Source organism: Phyllostomus hastatus, unplaced genomic scaffold (assembly GCF_019186645.2).
Source record: "Phyllostomus hastatus isolate PE091 unplaced genomic scaffold, TTU_PhHast_1.1 phas_scaffold_93, whole genome shotgun sequence".
NCBI classification, from domain to species: domain Eukaryota; kingdom Metazoa; phylum Chordata; class Mammalia; order Chiroptera; family Phyllostomidae; genus Phyllostomus; species Phyllostomus hastatus.
The window spans coordinates 44,679,403-44,700,570 of record NW_025334042.1 but is presented as its reverse complement, the minus strand read 5'-3'; the positions used below and the strand labels follow the sequence as shown (position 1 = coordinate 44,700,570).

The following is a 21,168-nucleotide window of genomic DNA, read 5'->3' as shown; positions in this document are numbered from 1 at the left end:
AAAATATAAAGAAACAAAGTCTTAAATAGATAATCCAAAGACTCAGGAAATCAAGTCCATAAATAATTCAAAGTTTAATTTTATAATTAGCTTAAGTTAATTCACTCATTTGACAAATATTTTTGAGTACCTAGTCTGAGCCAATTAAAGTGCCAAAAATAAAGTGCAATGGTGAGTAAAACACACACATCACTGCCAACATGGAGCTAATGGTCTAGTCCAAGGAAGACACAAACATTGAACAAACAATCATATACATTGTGTGCACGTGTGTGTGCATGTACTTTAACTAGGACTGTAGGGAAACTGGGAAAAAGTGGACAGACTTAAAATATATTTTGCTATAGAACCAGTAAAACTTGAAAACTGATTAGGTAAAAGAAGGGAAGAGAAAAGAATCCAAGATGACTTGCAAATTTCTGACACATGAAACCAGAAGGACAACTATGCTATTTCCCTAAGATGAAGAAACATAGTGGAGGGCAAAGGTTTATGGAATTATGTCATGAAAATTCACCCTTGGACATGCTGAACAATCCCATTAGTAGAACCCTGTCAAATAAAGGTTGACAAGAAGCAGTTTGGGGCCCACATGCTGATCTTTATCTTGTTCATCTTCAGGTGGTGTTTCTGAAAAAGTAAATGCTCTATCAAAAACTGGGCCTGAAAAGAAGAAAGTAAAATCAAGAAACTCAGCCCTGAAATGAGTAACTAGACTGTGAATACCATATTTTTCAGACTATAAGATGCACTTTCCTCCCCTCCTCAAATTTGGGAAGAAAGGGGGGAGGGTGTCTTATAGTCTGAAAAATATGGTAACTGCAGGTTAGTGGACATTGAGGCACGAAGAATATAAAATAAATAATTTTCAATCAAAGGAAATCAAATCTCACCCATTTATTTTTCTTTATTAAGTGAATCAAAAGCTTGGCTGAATGAAAAACTAAACCTCACCCCAAAAAAGATGGCTTCTGGTGTTGTGTGCACCCATATAAAAATCGGACTTAAGAGAGAGTCCCTTATTCTTCATTCCTCTGCTGGTGTTTGGTCAGCTACTGTATAATAAGAATGAGGCCGAGGTTCTGAAGCCTACTCAAGCTACTTCAGTGATTACAGAAGAGAACACAGAAGCTCAACACCTCATAAAATCAAAGAATCAAAGGACTTTAGAATGAGAAGGAACGCAGGGCTCATCTCTTCCAAATTCTTTCCAAGCAAGTATCTCTCCTAAGACATTATTTTACAGATGGGAAAATGAAAAGTCTGAAAAGGTAAAATGACCTGTAACACAGCTAATTAGTAACAAAGCTGGGAACAGAACCAGGCTCTCTGCCTCCCAGTAGGGTGCCTCTTCCACTATCTACGCCACTTTGTCTGAACGGTAAAGGGAGAGGTGTGCCTAGAAAAGACGTCCCTTTTGGACAGTAACTCAAGAGCCAGCTTTGAGATCAGGACTTTGACATTTGGGGAGGATGACTGCCATGCTAAGTTTCAATTTGGCTGAATTAAGTCCCACTCAGTCCTTAATCATGTGAATGAAATGTTCCAAATGATATTTGAAAAATACAAACCTGATAAATGGGTAAGATGATAATTGCGATATTAAAGATGAGGGACACAGAGCAGCTTATTATAGAAATCTAGGCACAAGCTACCAAAGACAGTGGCTATGGGAGCAGAGAGGAAAGAATGACTTAAGGGCACTGTGCAAGAATTGCTGGAGTCTGACTGTACATACAGGAGTGAGAAGCATGAAGGAATCATCTCTTAGTACATTCTGATAAGGATAAAAACCACGTGAGAACTCTCTGCACATAAAGCAAATGTGGGAAACGAGTTCAAAGCCTACATTTTACTGCCGATAAATCAGAAAAATCACCTTTACCCATGACAGACAGCATATTTAAATTTTAAAAGAATAATCACTTTTTTATTCACATGCCTAAGCTCCACCTTTCATCTTTATTGATTCACTCAGATTTTCATTCAATAAAAAATGTGTGAGCTTCTGTGCAATGAATCCTGGGGTGGCTACAAAAATGAACGAGACATTCCCAGCCTTAGATACTCCCAGATACACTTTTAATTTGAACTGTTTGCACATCTAAGTGTTATAATAGAGGCATGAACATAGGCTATGGGAGCACATAGACAGGAATGACTAATTCTGCCTGAAATGGTGAGAAGGCTTCATGGAGGAGGTGACACTTGAGTTAGACTATAAAGGACATTCATGTATTCACCACAGGAACTGAAAAAGGAGCATCAGAGAGTATAGCCATGCAGAGGCATGAAATCGTTTTTAAAAGTCTGTCATATTTAGAGAATGGCCAGTCATGTCATTTGATATTGCTAGTTTGCAGACATATTAGGACAAGGTGGGGAGCTGGAAGAGGGAGGCCGATGAGACAGGATCCATCATGAAAGTTACACCCAGTTATTCAAGGGTCTTTTACAGCTTGCTGAGAAACATGTATCCCAACCAGTGGAGCCATCAGAGATTTGTGGGAAAATTAGCTTTCTGCTCTAGCTATCCAATTCCTCATTTTTTTGTAGCATATTGAAATCTTATTTAATTCATTCAATAAGGCATGGGTTAAAATTAATTCTTCCTCGGCCTCAGCTTAATTTTAGAAAGACTACTGAAGCCATTTTGAGATATTCAATGACAATGTCTCTATCCAAAAAAGTACAGGTGGATGCCAAGGTGATGGATTTTCCATCATCCAGTGCCACCACCAGACATCAGCTTCCTGGAAGACGTCTGATGCAGCCTTTGTCCTGCTTTTGGAATAGGTCTGACCAGGCCCTGATTTTTCCTCCTTTGTGAAGGGAAGCAGTGTATATTTGGGGGATCTTGAGCATACGCCCCTTCAGGGAGACCACTTCTTCACCCCTGAATCAGACTCACAGAAGCAGGGTTTCCATCTCCTTATCAGTGCATGATGCTATGTTAAGGCAGACTGTCCTCCTATCTTAATGTTGCCCTTCCTTCACAGCATCTCAGCTCCATCACGATGGGCCAATGTAGCCTGGACCAATGGCAAGTTGTGGGACTCCGTGATCTGGGGCTCAATGCCTGGGAATTACAGGATCATGTCCTAGTCTTATTTATTTTTCAAGTGTCTCTTTTCCCTCAGATATGTCCTGTTCCTTCTTTACATCTCCTGTCAATTTCTTTTTTTATAGACATATTTCCCTGCTGCTTACTAATAACTAGAGTGACTCACTCGACAGCTGGTACAACCAAGTATGGAGAATAGGATCCTTTCCCAGTGCTCAGAAGGAATGAAGAGACAGGCACTTTTTTTTTTTTTAAGAAAAAATAAGCCTCACAATCTGAAGCACATGTCAGTGCCAGGCTGACAGACTTAGCATGTGTGTCCTTTACACAGGACCAAAAAGATTCCAAAGGCTGAAGTAAATGCTATACTTGCTTTCTTTCCCTCTTCCCAATTTTACCTTTGTAATAGAGAAGGAAATATGTCTCAATCTTCCTGACACTGAGATATATGAACTATCACCTTGTACAGAAAGGGGGGAAAAGAACATCAGGCAGCTACTCAACTCTCAGATATTTCCTCAGCTCCTTCAGGAGAACATGCAGAATTTCTAGGTCACCCCTTCGGGTCAACATGTAAGGAGGGTGGACAGCACAGAGAAGTGTCCTGGGGAAATGAACTATTGTGCCCCTTCTCCTGGCTGCCTGATCCTTAAGACAATACTGAACAGACAGCATGAAATGAAGTCAGTATCACTTTGGGAAAGATGAAAACAGTGCCAGCAATGGGAAGGAAATCCCTGAAAAGTAGAAGGGACATGAAGAATGGCTACGGCTCTCAGTCACTAAGATTCACAGATCCATAATTGTCTGAGGTTTGCAGTGCAGTATCTCTGTCTTCTTTCATCCACCTTTCACCTCTAGAGCCCAACACTGTCTTGTGCACCCCTGATGTGAAATCTGGAAAAACATACACGTACTTGAAAACAAACTGAACACACAATCCTACTTACAGCACCAGTCATTGGCATGTGCAAAGTAAGGATGTGACTGCCTGCATCAGGCATTTTCAATTCAACCTTGAGGAGCCCTCTCAATATTAGAACATGCCTGGTTGAGCCCAAAAGAGGAACACCTGTGGTGTAGCAGTTAATAAATGCTTTTTTATAGCAATTAGTTCCTCCTTCATGTTATGCTGTTGGTGAACAAATGCCAGAAAGCTCCATGTAATAGCCCAGATCTGGAACCTGGAGTTTGGAGAAGAACAAATGCTCTGGATTCATTCCCTCCTGCTCAGTCAAGGAAGCCCAAGTCCAGTGGCCTTAAGGACATTATACAAAATGCCACCTGTTCAGCCAGGCACCTTCATGATAAGTGCAGGAGAGATGGCTGGGTGAGTGGAAGACAGGGGTTAAAGGTAATGATAACAATCATTTAATTAATAATCACGTATCTGGTAAATCTGTCAGGGACTGTCTGGGTTCTCTCATACAAATCACAAAAAGCTTTAAAAATAATGTAGCATGTTCTCCTCCTCCTATTATTCCTTTGGACAAACATAAAAGTTTCCTATGCCATGCAAAGTCATTAATCAGGTAGATGGCATTACTCTATTCTGAAAAAATTATATCCTCCCTTAATATAATTCCAAAGCTATGCCTTGGCCTAGCTTTCTTGCTTGCTCATAGCATTCAGAACCACAATAATGCCACACATTATGAAATCACCTGCAAACTTCTGCCAGAACTTCATCAAGCCCAACTCAACTGACTCCCCTAAAGGAGGTCTCTCCCAGACTTCAGGGAAGAGTTTTAAGATCGAGGTGGCCCACTATTAATTTTCTTACTTTGGCCCTCACCCTGTGGTCTTCCTGATTCTAAACTCTGTTTTTTCCTTTCATTCTGTAACACTTTAGGGAGAAATCCCATTAATTGTAATAACAGTGTAGTAATAGTGCAGTAATACAAAGAATATCATTTCCTAACGCTAATAACCTTCATTTTAAAACCACTTGTGTGCTCCAAAATTTAGCAAATCACAAATTTCCCATCAAGGCCAGCTGATATCAAATCAAAAGCTTCTGAAGTTATGTTTCTTTTGGGTTTGTAATCAACCTATGTATAGGGAAATTAAAATGCCATTTAAAGTCAGATTTCTTTTGATGCCCATGCTATCAGCTTCACTCACAGGAACTCATCTCTCCACATAAAACAGACACGTGGACTGTCAGCAACAGGCCCCAAACCCATGCTAGAAAATCATGACTGCCTGCAAGAGGATCGCCACCAAGGAAGTATCCGCATCCTATTCCCTTTCCAGAACATGAATTTCATAGCACTCACAGGGATCACAATTTTTAGACCGGTCATCAGGAGAGAATCAAAGGAAGGAACTGTTTCACTAGCACCAAGTTCAAATTTATGCAAATGGTATCATTGTCCTTCACCTGATTCTGCTCAATGGAGCCACAAAAGTGACAGCAGAGTTGAGAACAATGATTCGCAACCCTGGCTTCCCTTTAGGATCAACTTGGGAGCTTTCAATGAACTTCTGTTCCCAGGTCCTGATCCCCTTCTTATCCAACTAAATCTGAATTTTGCAGGGTGGGACCTCAAAAGCTGAGTACAGTTTCTTAAGTCTTCCCAGAAAATTCTAACATGCAGTCAGGACTGAGAAGCACTGACACAGGGAACTCAAAACACAGAACTAAAGACAGTATGGGAGCAAGCCAGCAGCACATCAACATTCCCTGGAGGCTGTTGAATCGGCGTCAGGGGCTACATTTTAGAAGAGTCTTTTATCTGAAAAAAGGAAAATGCTAACTTCTGATGATCAGAGCAGACATATTTTATTTGAATTACTTCATTCACCATCATACTTCCACTATCCAGTTTCCCTGCTGCTGCCCTCCCAGTGTTTGTGGGGTGCAGGTCTCATCTCCACAGCGACACAGTGAACTCCTGGACTGCGGGCCATAGTTTTGAGCACACTGGAAGTACCAACTGGTTTGCTGCTCGTGGCCAAGGAGAAAGATTCTGTGAAAAGCTGATTACATGGAGAGAATAGTTCATTGCACACAAGTGATAACTTGGCTGGTATGGGTTAATTTTGGAATTGGGCTGAATATCGGAGAAGGAAGAATTTCCCTAAGGATTGAACCGCTAGAGGCCGCTCTGAGCCAGATCCTTGCTAAACGTGTTCAGAAGTGAAATCACATCAAAGGGAAAGAAAGGCTGAGGAGTAGCAAGAGGAGTCAAGGCAACACCGCAGTTCCTATTTTTGAACTTGTCGGTGAGTGAGCACACAAAGTACGTGTGTATACACACGGGGGGAGGACATTCTGAAGTATTTCAAGAGAATATTCTTTCTTGAGGGTTTTTGAGTTTGCAGGTGGCTAATAATTTGTGACAATAAGATCACAAAGAGTTAAGCCAGAATCACCTATATTAGACTGGTTCTTTTTTCCTTAAGTTCACTATCTTGGTCTCTATCAGACGGGATCCTTCATGGTCTTCTGTCAGAAGTACCAGGAAATTCTAGGTACTTTAACCAGTGCATCCGAAATTCTAATCATTTTTTCCTTAGACTCATTCTGCTAGCCTGTTAGGCAATTCACTTTGGGTTACAAGAAAAGTAAGCCCAAGCCAGCAAATTAAAAGAAGTTTCTGTGGTTGCCACATTTCTCATGAAGCCAGTTAAACAGATGACGTGTGTTGTCTGAATGCCTAGCATCTAACTCAGTGGTCAGGACATAACAGGGAATCAAAATGTGTCACCTGAATGTGTCACTAAGTCAACTGTCAGTGAATGCAATATTGTGAGAGACAGAAAAGTGGCCCTTCACACGTCACACTTCATTTACTCCCAATAGCACTGGTTTTACTTTTCTCTAATCTCTGGCTGAGTATCAGCCTTAAACAAATCCACACTTATCCGACCTGTCACAAAGGAATAGTGGCCCTGGAGAACACCTGAAAATCATGACAGAGGCCAAGGTCTTGTTTTGTTTTATTACATGTCCCTGACATTATTTTTAATGAGCCTATAACCTTCAGGAGCCTCAGCAGATTTTAGGACAGAAAGTCTGCTCTTACATCAGTTCCAAGGACTTTCAGGTCTGCAAAGACTGTAAGTTGTTGTTTTTCCCTATGTAGGCTAAAGAACTTTGGAACATACAGGAATAAAGTAAGAAAAAAATCCATCCTTTCTAATTAAAAAAGAAAGCATAAGAGAGATTACAACAGAGCTAGTAACTAGAGTGTGACACACTCCAGGATGGAGGGGGGAATAACGAGGCTGAGTTCGGGACATCCTTAACATGTGTGTACTGGATGCTGTTCCCAGGCTGGACTTATCATGGCTTCAGGACAAGAATTCTGCTCAGAGGCCAAGAAAAGAAACTCTATTACAAAACCACTCTGTCTCACAGGTTAATAACGTCTTCGTATACATCAGAGTCATGACTAATTGACTCAGCCTCCTTAGCCACAGACAAAATTCTCAGGAGAAGGGACAATGTAGAGCAAAGCACACCTGGAAATCATCAAGACTTGGGTTAGAAACCCAATGTAATCTGTAAGTAAAGTAGGCAAGTGGCTTAACCTTCCTGGATCTCAGTTTCTTTGTCTGAAAAATGGAAGTAATAATGCCTCTGTGCAGTACTTTTGAGATTAAATAAGGCTACATAAAGGACTTGGCACATGGTATTCACTTAATAACCTTTCTTAAAGTAAATTTTCTAAATTGCCGAAGCTTAGTATTTTTAAGTACCAAGTTTTTTCTTGATTATAGGAAGCATTTTAAGTGGAAAATTTCAGAAAGTTATTATGTTCTCTGACTTCTTAAACTAAAGAATTTAAGCTCTTATTGACAACCTAACAATGACTATGCTATTTGGCTACATAGGGATGCTGTAAAGGGGTTATATGCTTTCTGAGAGTATATAGAAGTTTCCCCCAAATAGACCTAGATGAGTGTTCCCTTCAAGGTCTTCTGCTAGGTTTTTCTAACACTTTCTGCACTTTACCATTCTGTTTGTTACTTCTTAGTGCTGTCAGTTTGCCTACCCAATTCCCATCATGCCTGCTTTTTTCTAAGCTGCTGTTATCTGGAAAATCAGATAATCAAGTATCTTAGACACTACTGGCTGCCTACCAAAGACAGGGCCTGAGTCTCTCTAGTTAACAGAACTTTGATTTTTAACTAAGCATATTACTGCCAGAGTCAAAAACTAAAATGTTTCAGCTTCCCTTGCAGCTAGCTGTGGCCATGGACTTATTTCTGACTAATCGGCTAAAAGCAAAGTGTGGGATTTCTGGGTAATTTCCTTAACAGGGAAAGTTCTTGTCTTTCTTTCTTTCTAAATTTCAATGTGCTGCTTGACACTAGAGTTCAGCAGTCACCCTGGACATAAGGATAAAAGCCAGGCCTTATAAACAAAAAAGAAGAAAGCTGGCAGAAAGTCTGGGTCCTGGTGATCATGCAGGTACCATGCCAGCTCTGGAGAAACCACCTCCATACACTTATGTATCATGTTTAAACTGGTTTACTGATGCTCTATGCCATGTCTAATCCGACTGTCCATAAACTTCTCAGAAGTATGTATAAAATGAGAGTAGATGAACTTGGAGTTAAAAAAAAACACATTTATTTTGGGACAAAGGTTTGTGTCAGTGATTTCAATTCCAAGCCCTTTCCTGCTTTCTTTGTGGTTCTTGGTTATGTTCTAAATACACCAGACTGTTGAGTATGTAACCTCTCCTCTTCCAAACAAGGAAGTCTGAGTGTGAACACACATGAGTTGTGGTAACTGAGTGACGAGAGTAATGACACTGTGTAGCCTGTGGAGCACTCACTATTTTAAGCCATAGTCTATAACACACACATGCACACACACAGGCACATACCCGGCTTTTTTCTCTGCCTTCAATAGTGAGAGAAATCTGATGTATTAAAACCTGTATCTATTGTGCTATTTTTGCCTAAACAAAAGTTCCTGGATTGTTGTTCAAGGAGGGGAAAAATAGGTGTGAGTATCTGGAAATGCCGCTGGGAAAATTAAAGAAAGGAAAAATGTGTGTTTTCTCCATTGATTGCAGTGAATAGAGGTCTTCACAGGTTTGCTGTAATGATTCAGTGATACGACAGACATGAAGATTCTCTGTATGAAATTGGTGACTTTTATTATCCTCATTATTAGCCATAATAATGAACAATTTGAAGTTTTTGATCATCAGGTTTTATGTATTTTGACACATATCTTCATCTGGACTCCATCTGTGACACCTTTCAAAGAATTCTCAAAAGAACCACTTAGAATGAATATGATATTATTTTATGATATGATGATATTCACAGTATGGCTTCCATGGCTATTTCTGTTGCTTTATCACAGAAAATCTTTCCTTTAGCAAAAGAAGACATTAAGGGATTCTTAAAAGTATATAGAACCACTTGACTACTGTGTCTGCCTCCTTTGCCCAAACAATCAATGTGATAGGGTTACTTAGCAACCACCCTTACAGCCATCAAGACTTTCAAAATGGGATCAGACTGAAAGGAAATATCTTGTTGAGATTTGCCACAGCTAACTCCAGACAAGCCATTTTGAAGGATTCCTCCCAACGTTTTCCCCCAAACTCAACTTTTTTCATGCCACCAAATTTAACATGGAAACGTGTTTTCATCCAGTTCTTTCAATACTGCTCTACTCCATTTGACAGATGTAAATGTACATACACGAATATGTGCTGTGTGGATAAATAATACAAGTACACACAAGTATGTGTATGTGTAAGAATCCCACCTACAGTCATTTATGAACAGAGAAAGCTAAAGGCAGGAAAGCTTTAAATGAAAGCTGGTGAAAAGGAGAGAAGGGCAGCAAAAGATCAATGAACAGAACACCCTATAGGGAAAGAGATAGGAAAGAAGAAAGAAAAAAAAAAGCTCGGGGGTGTGGGGGGTGTGAATCAGTAATGAATGAGGAAAAGAAAAAGCCTGAGCAGCGAGGGAGGCAGGAGGCAGCCCCCGGCCGGCTGCTGCTGCTGCTGGAAGCTGGACAAGAGGGAACAGATTTCAGCAGTGGGGAGCTCTAATCTGTCAGCAGCAGTTCCTTCATGTGTGACCAGCCAGCCCTGCTTGGGGACCGGTGCCAGTCTGGGCACACCAACCCCACGAGGCCCTCCCGGAAGGGAATGCGCCACTGAGAAAAGCCTGAAAGCCCAGGAAGGTACCTCTCCCCAGCTCCTGATCCCACCCCCTTGCCAGCTTCTACGTGTGCCTCTGTCTGCAGTGCTGGTTCAGATCCCTTAGCAACCACTTCTGAAAATCAGGCCAGCTGAATACCCTGCTTCTTCTAAATCCCTATCAACCACATCAGGTCCTGGAGATTTCTTCTGGCAGATGACCACCTATGTATCCCTGACAGGTCCACTGGAGAGGAACAAAGCGAAAGACTCAAATCATTGCTAATTTAAAATATGTGAGGTCATATATATGTGCAAAAACCAGGAAACCATCTCTCAAGAATCTCCTGTTAAGCTGACCTTAACGGGCTGTGGTCCAGTCCTCACTCAAGCTTCCAATCCATGTCAGTAACCATAAATGACAGCACTCCAGCTTTCTGGCAACTTGCCCCCTTTCTTATCCCCACCCAACCAGCCTTTATCCTCCAGTGGGAAGAGAGAGCAGATGGAGAAATGATCCCACTCAATTCCTAAATAACACCACCTTTAATTCCCATTAACCGTGAATTTGCACACTCGTCTGGGTAAGAACCAAGGGATCAGAAATCATGAGGATTCCTACATGAGGATTCTTTGCAGGGCAAAGGTTAACAGGAAAGCCCTGGCTGCTTGCCAGTCTGTCTGAGAACATGGTCAAGCAGTTAAGAGATGGCATGCCCTATGAAGAGTACTTACTGCTCCTGCCGTGAGGGCACCTGGGTTCTGTGCCCACCCAGCCTCTAACAGATGAGTGACCCTCTGAGATTTTGCTTTCACATTTGTAAAACCCACTCATCATTCTATTGCCTATTCTGTGAGAATCCATGTATGGAAAAGTCTGGATGAGATGAGCAGAAAGGACTCTTCCACTTCTAATGCTCTGATTTTAATGGAAGCAGAGATTCCTTTCAAGTTTGGCTCATGTGCAGCACGGTAAGGGGCTGAAATCTGGGTCGCCCGGCAGATCCAGGCCAGATCCTGGCATCATCACGCAGCCTAAACTGGGGGGTCCCTGGACCTCAGGTTTCTTAGAAACATATAAAATGGGGATAATGATTCTTATCTTCATTTATGCTTTCATCTAACAAATATTTATTAAGGTTCTACAATCTATCAGTCATTGTGCTGGGAACACAGAGGTTAAAAAAAGGCCTGCTGTCATGGAACTTGCATTCAACCAAGAAGAGTGGGACAATAAAATACTTAAAACCAAAATGCATGTGGTATGTCAGACAAGAGCTACAGAGAAAATAAAGCAGGAGATGGGCATAGGAAGTGCACGGGAGGGTGGGAAGTACAAATTACCCTTTTAAATAGGTGATCAGGGAGTCCTGAGGACATGTGCCTGGCTCAGGATATTTGCAAAGATCAAATTAGATAACTAACAATGCTAGTGTACAGTAAATACTCAGAAAAGCAAGCAATACTAGAATTAATAACTTCCTCAGACTGATGACAATGGGGCTGCTTCACAGTGTATACTTCATGACCCTCTTCTTAACCCATATCACCAACACCATCCGTTTTGTCCTTTTTGAGACAAAATCGGTTACTCAGAATGAGACCTGTCTGCTTTCCCCACTAAGAGTCATTGCTCTACTCTGATCTTGATTCTTTCCTCTTCAAGACCATCCTATTCCTACAGACAATGTACCCACCACCTGTGTCTTCTCTTCCACCACTAAGCACCTCTTCCCACCCTTCAAAAGTTGTCCTCAGTGAAACAGAATTCTTTTCCCACTCACTCCCTCTCCTTGTCTCCTGCTCTCTCCTCCAAACTGTAAATAGTTTTTTAAAGGAGAAAGAAGAAAAGGATATACAAGAATACAGAGGAAGTGGAGGAAAAAGAAAACAGAAGAGAAAAGACACAGCAAAATGTCATGGATAACTTTTAAATTCTACAACTCAGCCATAAAATTAAATAGCAATTAAGGAAAGAATCATGTAGGGGTCTTGGTGTTAAGTACTGAGAATGTTCTTCACCGGTTCCAATTTAAGGAAAAGATCACTTACCGAAATGGCTGTTTATATATCTGATATGAAAAATGTGAGAGTGGAAGAAAACAGAAGAGTTTGAAAATCCTCACATTCAGTCATTCTTCCATAAGCAGTTAAAGCTTGCTTTGCCTGAATTACAATAAGCACTGAATACATCTTTTAGGACAGTTATTAGATTCTCTGATTATTTTCCCCAATTTATATCTCCTTCTTCACCATGAGCAGATGAAGTGTCTCTTTATATATACAAGTGTGTCCTCACATTTCATATGAAAACCTAACTTTCCTTAGATTCCAGTAGACTTTTTTAATCAGAGGAAGGGCCACTATGCCTGAAAGTCTACTTATAACTACGTATTCATGGAGTCTCTGGTTCTCATGTAGATAATATTGTTAACCTATAGTATATGTCTTACCATAAATCTGCCTCAGTTTGGCACACCATGAACATTTAATAACCAGTGATGGATACTAACCAAGCAGCTCTTGCCCATAGTGTCTAAAAACTAATGGATTCAATTCCTCATCTATTTCTTAACCTCTCAGCACTTTCCAGGCCAAGAGAGTCAAGTGGGCATCCCATGGGAGCAATCCAGCTAATACAACTGTTCCAAGGATGCAGAGTCTGCCTCAAGGTTAAAGGAAGGTTGTGTTCATCACAGATCTTTTAATAAGCACCTGAAAAGCACCTTTCTTCACATTGGTTATGCCCATCTCTCAAAAGCTAGGATAGGGGGAGGAATCTGCCCTTCTGAGATGATGACTTTAATGGGGAAGGAAGAGTTGGGATGGCTTTGTGCAAAACATACTTGTATGCTGAATAGGAAAACTGAGGACACTGGGGAAAAATAATTAGGCAACATTCGTAAGAGATTTGTTATTTTGAGATCCAGCCATTTCAAAGAGCACCTGCTTTTTATACAAGTTCAAAAAGTTGCCCTATATAAAGAGTAGGAACACTGGATCCTCAGGAGAGAAAGAGAACCTAGAGGTGAGTGGCAGATGCACCACCACCAGAGTGACAGAAACAGACCAGAGGAGCATTGAGAGCACACTGAAGAGGAAAATAATCATTAACTGCCCCCGCCCCAGGAAGTGATTAAGGAAAGATGCAGACATGCACCTACTAACGGGGAACAATCCTCCTGCTCAGGAAAAGGAAGAAGGGCTCCAGGGGTGCCCGACCTTCTGGTGCCTCTGGGCCACACTGGAAGAAGAAGAATTGTGTTGGGCTATACATTAAATATATTGCGACACATACTTACAAAATCATCTCATAATATTTTAAGTAAATTTACGATGTTGTGTTGGGCCACATTCACAACCATCCTGGGCCACATGCGGCCTGTACGCCTCAGGCTGGGCACCCTTGGTAGACAGCAGACAGCTGGCCGAATCCCTTTCTCTATACTTTCAGACCAGTTGGTACCAAAAGGTTTTCAGGCTTTTCTCAGGAACTAAGAAGATCCTTCACTTAGAGATTGGTGGCATGAGAAATTCTCTCTTTCACTCAAACAAAGTCCCAGCTGGAATAAAACTCTCTCAGCATGTCTTAGGCTGAGACATGTATAGGGCAACAATTTTCAACCAGAGCACACCACAGGAATTTTTTAAACATTCAATACCTAACTATTTAGTCAGGGTGCTGACCTCTTTTCCTGTAAATTGTCAAAGTAAAAAATGACCACAAAAAAACACAATAGCCATCCAATGTGAATGAATCAAAATTATGTTTGTTTTTTTTGTTAGACTGGCAAAAAATACATTTTTTGGTGTGCCACAGAATTTTAGTAACCAGTTTATTTGTGCCATGAGGTGAAAAAGGTTGATAATCGCTGATACAGGGCACTACAGTACATTTACTAATAATGCATAAATGCAAGCTACAGAATTCCCATGGAAAATTAATTCTTATTAGTTGACAAAGCAGGGGTGTCATATTTAACAAAACAATACACGAGTCCTGTTAAATTTGAATTTCAGGTAAACAACAAATTGTCTTTTAGTATCAGCATGTCCCATGTGATATTTAGGACAGATGTTGAAAAAACAATCTGTTGACATTGAAATTGAACAGAGTTTCAGTATTTTTCTTGCAAGTCCAGTAAAAATCCTCACTGAGCAGTCTAAAGGCTATTTATTGTATCTGGAGTTAGTATCCGAGTCTATAGCTGAACGAGCTTCAAGGAGCTGAGAAGTAACAGTAAGGAATTTGGATGGACAGATGATAAGTAACATTTATTTAAGAATGAATTAAAACAGATTATTCTTAAAGATCTGCTCTGAGAGTGCTTATATGTCATTTAAAAAAAACTTCCTTCAGTAGCAAGTGACACTTCAAATATGAGTCTCTTTTCAGCATTCGGGGATATCACATAATTTTCTGTCCCTGTTCCCTAAAACTAGACTTGTAAACTTCCCTCACATGAAAAGAAAGCCACTGTCAGGTATAAATGAGAGCTTTATGTCTCCTTACAGTGCTTCTGGGGAGGACAGGACCTGTTCACATTACTGGGTTTTCAAGAGGTAAGAGGAGAACCCTTTCCTACGTGTTCCTGGTGTTCCTGGCGTCTTCCTAGGGCTCCTGTGAGGGACCTTCCTCCCAGGTACCTCCTCCTGTGAGGGACCTTCCTCCCACTGCTGTCACACGGAGGTGAGAGCAGCCGGCCAACAGAGGGCCATCCTCATGAAACAACGAACTATTTGCAACAATTTTATTTTACAAAGATTTCCTGCTGTGGCTGAAGTGTGGCTGCTTGGTTTGTTATTTAAAAGAGTGACCCTAGTGAGACCAGAGCGACGAGGAAGAGTCTGATTTCAGAGCAGGGTAAGTGGGAGGAACTCAGACTGAGTGTGCCTAATTGAATTCCACTGATGATCTTGAGTGTTGTGCCTGGTGATAACAGCTCAGACTTGGAGGATAGCTCCTTCTTGTCCCTGTTAGTCAACCCCAATCCTTTCTGGCTTCTGAGAGAAAAACATATTAACATATTTCCAAGACAGGCTAGGGATTGGATTCAAGAGCCACGAGAGGCTGCATTTGGGTGGAGAGGAAGGAAAAGACAGGGGAGATGCAAGGGGGGTGCAGGTATGCGGACAGGGAGATGGCCAAGAGCAGAGGTCCTGCAGAGTAGATACAGAATTCTAGAGAAATGGAACTGGGGCAGAAGAGAAAGTTCATAGAGGAAAGGTCTTAGTGGAGAAGCACGCTGATAAGTCCGAAGGCAGTTTCCACACGGTATACTTGAGAAATCAAGTGAAAGTAAACTTTTTGTCTCAGCTCTGCACTGGTATTTGAGGGATTTATGAATCATCTGCCCTGAGTAATCCTTATTCCTTTTAAGACTGCTATGCCTGAGAAGATGGAGCTGGGTATCTGTGGCTATCTAACAACAACCTCCTAGAAAGGGGTGAGAGGACCTAAGAGGACTACCTTCCAGAGTGACTATAGGAGGTGGTGACAAAGGTTAAAAACAACTGTGGTTTTAAAGACATAGTGGTTAGAGGCCAAGCTTGAGAAAGAACATTTATATTCTAATGTAAAGTAAGCCAAATGGGAAATAATAATATCTGAAGGTCCTTGTTTACTCTGAGAGAATTTTAAGATAAAAACAGGCATTCCTGGACCATATTTATGGGCTCTAAGGTAACACCCACTTGATTTCCTTGAGTCATTTAGCAAATGTTTCAGTCTCAATAGTCCTTCACTGTTAGCATTTTTAAAAATGAACACACATTAGATAAAATGATCTGAGTCAGATTTGAATTAAACACTAAAAACAGTGGGAGAAAACATGAATGTACAGAACAGAATAAATAATAAGTTTTTGAAGAAAATCTCTATTATCTTTCAAAAAGGAGCAGAACAAGACAGCTCCCATAGAACAGGTAAGCACTGGGCAGCTCAGCATCTCAGAGCACGCCACTCATTCACTCCGAGCATTTTCTCTGGGACTCGCTGTGCTAGGAGTGGGGGATGGGGAAATGAGTAGGACAGAAAGGCTACTGCTTTCACAGAACTTACCAGGAAGAAAGATAATAAAGCATGTCATTATAATAGGCATATTACAGGATGATGTTGGTCCAGGGTGCAGAAAAGCCTTCCCAGGGGGAGTGATGGCAAAGGTGAAAGCTGAAGAAGGAAGAGTTTGAGACAGGTGAAAGAGCATCTGCATTTGTGTATTGGCGGGAAGGGGCACCTGGGCAGTATACCCAAGGCAGAGGAAGGAGCTGAGTGTGAAGGAGAATGTGGTATTCTCAAAGAACTCAAGTAAGTTCAGTATTGCAGGAATACAGTGTTTAAGGCAGAGAGCAGCATGAGACAATTTTGGAGAGACAGGAGGGCCCATGCTGTGGAAGACTTTGTAAACCATATTAAGGAGATGGGACTTTATTATAGGGGCAATAAAGAGGCCCTGAATGGTATTGAGCAGGAGAGTGATGACATCACATTTCACTTTAGATCACTCCGGCTGCAATGTAAATTGAAAAGAAGCAGAACTAGGAGCCAGAAGATATTTAAGAGGCCCTGCAGCAATGCAAGTAAGAAGAGATGAAGTAGAATATGGTACAGAGATGAAAATAAGTGAAAGCACTCCACAGGAAATCCACAGAAAATGGCATGGTTGGCTATTAGGTGGCAGGGTTATAGAATCAAGGACACTGAAACGTTTTATTTTAGGCAACTGCATAATAGAATGTATGCTTTATGGGTAGTGCAGATTTTGCAAGAAGAGGTTGGGGGAGAGATCAGGCCAGCTTTGCCTATCGTATGTTCTGAAGAGACGTATCTAGTTATAGTTAGAGATACAGACCTGGGGCTCAAGTGAGAATTTGCAGACAGAGATGTCAATTTGGGGGAATTTATGGATGTTATTAATTGCATACTTGGTAATGGATAAGAAGAGAAGAAGGTCTAGGACAGAGCCCTGAGAAGCACTAATATTTGAGAGATGCGTAAAGGAAGAAGAGCATGTCAAGGAGCCTGAGACAGAATTACCAGAGGGAGGAAGAAAACCAAGACAATCAGTACCAAACAAGCAGTGATAACTAGGGATGGCAGAAAGAGCAAAGTTCAAGGTGGGAGAATATTGGAATTGGCTTACAGACACAGCTACACTAACACTGGTTTTACTTATTTAATTGTTGACGCTATTACAGATGTCCCCCATTTCCACCCTTTGCCCCCTCCACCCAGCTCCCCCACCCCTGGCCTTCATCATGTTGTTGTCGGTGTCCATGGGCTATTAATACTAGTTTTAGTTCTAACTCTGAATTTAGGAGCTTAGCTGAGAGGCCACAGGCCAGGTCCCTTCCAGATGTTAAATGAGTATAACTAGGTACACATTCAATCTCCACTAAATGTAAGTCAATCTCCCCAGGGTGAACTTTCTAATATTTTATTCTTAAGCTGGATGATGGGTACCTGAGTATGTATTAAGTTTTTCTAAATACCTTTCTATGTGTCCAATATTGTTGATAAATTTAAAATGGATGCCTAAAACATATTGTTGAGTAAAAGAAAGTCAGGTTATTAAACAACATGTATACATTTCCATTTATGTACAATTATAGGCTTATATCCACATAGGTATACACACACAGGGAAATGTCTAAAAAGATATTCACTAATTCTTTCAATAATGATTCTCTCTCATTAGTTGGATTTAAGGTCATTTTTACTTTCTTTTTTGTGCTCTTCCATGTCGTTTGAATTTTTACAATGTGCACATGTAGCAGTTTTATACAAATAATTAAACCATAAAAGCATCCCACAGAATGTCCTGCCCCACACAGTCGCATAATCACCCTTTGAGGACTTGCTGTAGTTATGGCTGGTTTAGGAGGTGAGGTCAGGGAAGCAGAACTCCACCCTTACCATCTTACTGAATAAATCAAACAAGAGCAATCATAAAAGCTGCCTCCATCACAGCATTCTTGCTCTTAAAGGCAGACAGAGGAGAAACAAAGGAGAGAAGAACCAATAGAAGAATCCTCTCCATGTGCCTTGAGACTCATGCAACCTGTTCTTCATTTTCTCCCAGTACAGTGGCAGTCCAAAGATACCAGTAAGTGGGCTGATGCTCCCTCATTTCTGTGTCTATCCTGTCTTTCAGACTGATCAAGTATATGGTGGCCAGAGAAGGTTCAATTCCAAATGGACCTTTTACTGGCAGCGTGACTTGGACAATTTACACCTACAAGCCACATTCTCTTGTATTATAAAACAGAAACAGTTTTTAAAACATGCTTACTAGAGTTGTTGCTTTGAGGATTAAATGAGGTAAAAATGCAACACACTTAGGGTAACACCTAACAGATGGAAGTGATCAATAAGCAGGAGCCATTTTGTATTTCTTAGAACAAGAACACAGCCACAGCAAGCTTTGGGTCCAAAACACTCACACCATCATGAACAACCACCAACCCAGGGGCCAGCCTTCAACTTGTGACATCTTGAATTGCGTTTCCCACAGTTTCTGAGTGTCCAACCTAGTACTGGAAGCTGAACTCTGACCTCCACCAACAGTGTGCCCTCTGTGCCATACTCACCTATTTAACATATTGGACTGGTAGATTCTCTTCTCGTGGGTGTTGTAACAACTGCTCTTGGGCTCAGGGATGAAGCTGTGTTCAGACAGCATGTCAGAAGCAGCGGTGGTGATTATGGCAATTCCATCCCTCACTCTGGCAGGGAGGCCATAGTCCCATTCATCATAGGACACAGAGATGAGCCCAGTGGGGAACTCCGAGGGCACCGTGTCTGTGTCCCCAGCCACCAGACTAGGCACAATCCATGTGTAGCCACAACCAGTCAGTCCTACTGAGTTAGCCACTTCAAAGATGTAGGTGGCCTCTTCCTTGGTACAATAAAGAAGAATGATGGGACTTTGAAGTTTCTTGAGCTGATTCTGGATCTTAGAATCGCCATCATCCAGGGACATGTCCAGCAGGAGGACTTCCTCTAACTCCCAGCCCACGAAGCTATTCTCAATGGTGCTGCGAATCTTGTTTACAAAGTCCTGATAGCCAGGAAAGTAGGTGGTAACAATAGAAAAGATGTACCAGTCATACTCTTCCATGATGTTGAGCATTACGGAAGCTTGCTGTTCAATTGATGGGCCAAACTGGAAGAACATGGAGGATTCATCCTAGAATAGTAAAAATGTAAAAAGAGAGAGAGAGAGAGAGAGAAATCAAACCAATGACAGTAAGGGAAAATGTGAAACAACTGGGTAGAAATGTTTGTCCGTTATTTACTTTTCAAATAATGCTTCTAAAATGGGATATGTTTAAGTTGCAAACATTGGTAATACCTTTCTTTCTAAAACTACCTCCTAGACTCCAGAAAAATTCAACATAGGTCTAAACTCTCCTTGTCTTAAATCTTTGGGGCTACTGCCAGGCACAGCTTCCTAAAATCAAATATGCTAATATCTCTACAGTAAAACATATAAAAAGTTCCATAAAGTGGGGTAAAGACTCCAAATGGCCTCATGTCAGTTCAGGTCAGATTTTACTGTCAGATGAATTATACAAACACACATGCATGTGCACACACACAGTCTTGCCATTTTTCAAGCCTTTTGTCCTCTCAGTTGTGGATGTATATGACTCAGTCAGGGTGAATAATTCAAAATGCCATCAATCTACTCTGATAATGAGATATGCAAGCTAGAGTAAGGCTCAAACAGCATATCTAAGCCAAGAGTTAGAATGACTTGTATTCACGCTCATATAAGATTAAGCTTCATTTTAGAGCAACACATAAAAGATTATTCTTTCTCTCACGTATGTAACGCCATAGGTCTCGATCTGACCTGTGTAGCACACATACAACCCTCTGTCAGTTCTGAGCATCTTGGTTTCTTCCCTCTTTTTGAGAAAGGAGCCATTTTAAACTTCTCCCTTCTGGAGCTGTATTGCTCTGGCTGTGAAGAGATGCCAAGCCCTGCATTTTACCTCCACCTTACAGCTCGAGGAATCTGAAACCACAAAATAAAGACCCTTCAGTCTTGTTCTTCTCTCTCGGTCCATTCTCCCCTAGCTTCCCCCTGGGCAGTGGCCCTATAGTTTTTCTGATGGTTCATATCCATTTTATAACAGTCCAGGCTAACAAAACTGAAATTTTGTCAAAGGGGCAGTTCTTTTTTATCTCCCAGACTAGAGCTTTAAAGTCTAGTTACAAGAGACCAGGCCTTTAAACAAATTATACAGTTATTTCTTAGTTTGGGAGCAATTGTTGTACAGCTTGAGAGATTGCTGAGTATTTTGGCAGCACCCACTATTGAAAAAAAATGCAGGTTAGGAAATATCCAGTCAGTGTCCAAAAACACTGGTTCGGCAATGAAAGCTGCCAGCCCCTCAGCTTTGCCAGAGCCATTGTTGCTTTGTGTGGCTTGAACTTTTCACATTTCCCACAGGCTATCCAGAATGAAACAGTAGATGCTGAGTCATTTTGGGGGTGACTCTTTTTACTATGGGTAAAATGATGCTTATCATAGATTCCCCCACCCTGGCTTAAACATACAGTCAAAGAGGACCATGTAATTCAGCATCATGTAATTTGGACATGTAGAGAGGATGGGGCACCAAGAATGGGTGGGTGGGAATAATCTGGAATAAAATAATGATTTTGTGTGTGTCCATTCCAAACTGCGGCCGATTCGTGCCTCTGATTTTCTCCTGCTGCAATAAAGTACCGCTCTTCCAGTGAAGCCAGCCTTGTCCTTAGGTTAGGATATAGCAACAATCCAAAGCAACAGTGTTTAATTATTCCAAGACTTGTCAGGGGCCCACAGAAAACCACAACAACAGGAGAGGAAGGCCAATAACAAACGACCCTCCCAGAGTGGCTATCACTTTAAATAAACAGCCATTTGTTTTTCTCATTATACTTCCAGCTCAAGGGAATTTGGGGAATTCTCAAATGAGACACATTAT

General features: G+C 41.2%; 1 protein-coding gene across 1 annotated transcript in view; it reads right to left on the bottom strand.

The window, feature by feature from the left end:
* The window catches only part of GRIN2B (glutamate ionotropic receptor NMDA type subunit 2B), a 397,603-nt gene that overhangs the window by 157,727 nt on the left and 218,708 nt on the right, over positions 1-21,168 (bottom strand). Inside the window, exon 3 of the mRNA XM_045830156.1 lies at positions 18,778-19,376. Within this exon, the coding sequence (XP_045686112.1) occupies positions 18,778-19,376 (599 nt within the window). The remainder of the gene's footprint in view (positions 1-18,777; positions 19,377-21,168) is intronic.